Below are 1702 nucleotides of genomic sequence, written 5' to 3' on the forward strand. Positions count from 1 at the left end.
AATGGGTTTCACGTGGTAAAATCTAAATTAACTGATTGTATGCAAGAAAAAAAATATTATCTAATATGTTTTAAGGGTCAGGTCAGGTAGAAAAAAAAACTATAGGTTGCAATTACACAGTCTATGAGATGAACCTTGCGCACTTGTGTCGTCAGCGTTCTCATCCATAATGACTAGCATTTCCAATGAAGCTAGTGGCATGTTGGCGAAATAGCAGCTGAAGGCGTTTCTCCAGGGAGGCCGCGCGGATGATGTCATCTCCGTGAGCGGGACATGAGCGGTCACGCTATAAAAAGCTAGCCGACACTCTAAACTCCTCACTCTTCTCACAGCCATCAAAGCTGCTCAGTTCGGTCGAGTTGGCGACTCCAGCGCAGCTAAGCAACACGAAAGCCGCAAGATGTCGACCGTCATGTACTCAGAATCTCGCCGGGTCTGCCCTTCGATCCACGGCAACAAGTTTGACACAGCGAGCCGCAAGCGGGCGGTGGCGAACATCTTCGAGAACGTCAACCAGGACGCGCTCATGCGACTCTTCCAGAAAACAGGAGACATGAAAGCCGAGGAGAGAGTGAGAAGCATCTTCTCCTTCGCTCAAGACCCCGAAGAGACGGCCAAAGCTCTGATGGCCCTCAAACAGAGGAAGAAGGACAAGTTCCTTCGGATCGCGGGGATGGTGCGACACTTTCTGAAGCTGCGTTGAGCATCTTCACGCGATGACTCGCGGCTGCAGAGTCGTTCATTTCAGACTGCCGGTGTCATGTACAACCTGGCGATGATGGACACGTCCCGAGTGGACAAGAAAGGACCACGCGGATATGAAGGGAAGCCTCGTCAATGACACGAGCCCATTGACAAGACATGAAGGACGGGACGCACAGTGTCTGGACTTGAGCTGAAGAGTTGAGCTTCGTGTGATCTGAGAAGGAATCCCCTCGTGCATCACAATATGAAGACGGGCGAAAATCTTTCTCGTGAACTATGCATTTCAAAAATGAACTTTATCACGTAGCCTATTACTGCACCTTATAGGTGTATTTGTTTGATGCACACGAAATGTGATTGGAGACAGAAGTTATATTGCCTGAAAACTGCCTATAAATATCATGCCTTGTCTCTATGCCACTTTGATATTGTGTTAAGTGTTTGAACATTCAATGGCCACTAATTTATTTGTCACAACGTTATGATAACACCAGTTCATGCATTTTTTCCACAATATTTTTCATTTTTTGTATAATAAATTATTAACTAAACAATGACTTTTCTCTTTCTTGACTTTACATTTGGTTTAAAAATGACTGAAATGGTCATTTTATCATAATGGAGTTGGAGGGTTTACAGTTATAGGACTGGGCTGCTTAACAATAGCCCACATTGTTTAGGCACTTTCTACTTTTAAAATAAAATTCAGAAATATTGGGTTGTCCTGGAAAATGGTTCCCAACTTACTCTATGATACAGCCTTATTTGCAGTTAAGGACTCTGACTTAATTTTGTATAGGACCTTAAGTTAAGGTCCTATACAAAATTAAGCCAGACACATTGATGTGTAAAATATAAAAACTACAGATATTGCTGCAAAGTGAAAAAAAGAAAAGATAATCAACGATAAAGCTTTTATTAGATCTCAGGGGTATTACAATTTTTTTTAACTTTCACTTTTTGTGAAATAAGGCAGTTTGCAGGACGAACGGTCTCA

The 1702-nt window shown here is 42.8% G+C and overlaps 1 protein-coding gene across 1 annotated transcript; it reads left to right on the forward strand.

Moving 5' to 3' along the window:
* Nucleotides 1–203: 203 nt before the first annotated feature.
* tcima (transcriptional and immune response regulator a) lies at nt 204–1259 on the forward strand. Its single transcript, XM_067440180.1, has one exon. It carries the CDS (start codon nt 401–403, stop codon nt 701–703), a length of 303 nt encoding a protein of 100 aa, XP_067296281.1. The 5' UTR covers nt 204–400; the 3' UTR covers nt 704–1259.
* Nucleotides 1260–1702: the final 443 nt, after the last annotated feature.

The sequence above is a fragment of the Pseudorasbora parva genome, chromosome 3, assembly GCF_024679245.1.
Source record: "Pseudorasbora parva isolate DD20220531a chromosome 3, ASM2467924v1, whole genome shotgun sequence".
Lineage (NCBI taxonomy): Eukaryota > Metazoa > Chordata > Actinopteri > Cypriniformes > Gobionidae > Pseudorasbora > Pseudorasbora parva.

Excerpts from the sequence above, each read along its gene's own strand:
- tcima (XM_067440180.1), top strand. The coding sequence starts at position 401 with ATGTCGACCGTCATGTACTCAGAATCTCGCCGGGTCTGCCCTTCGATC.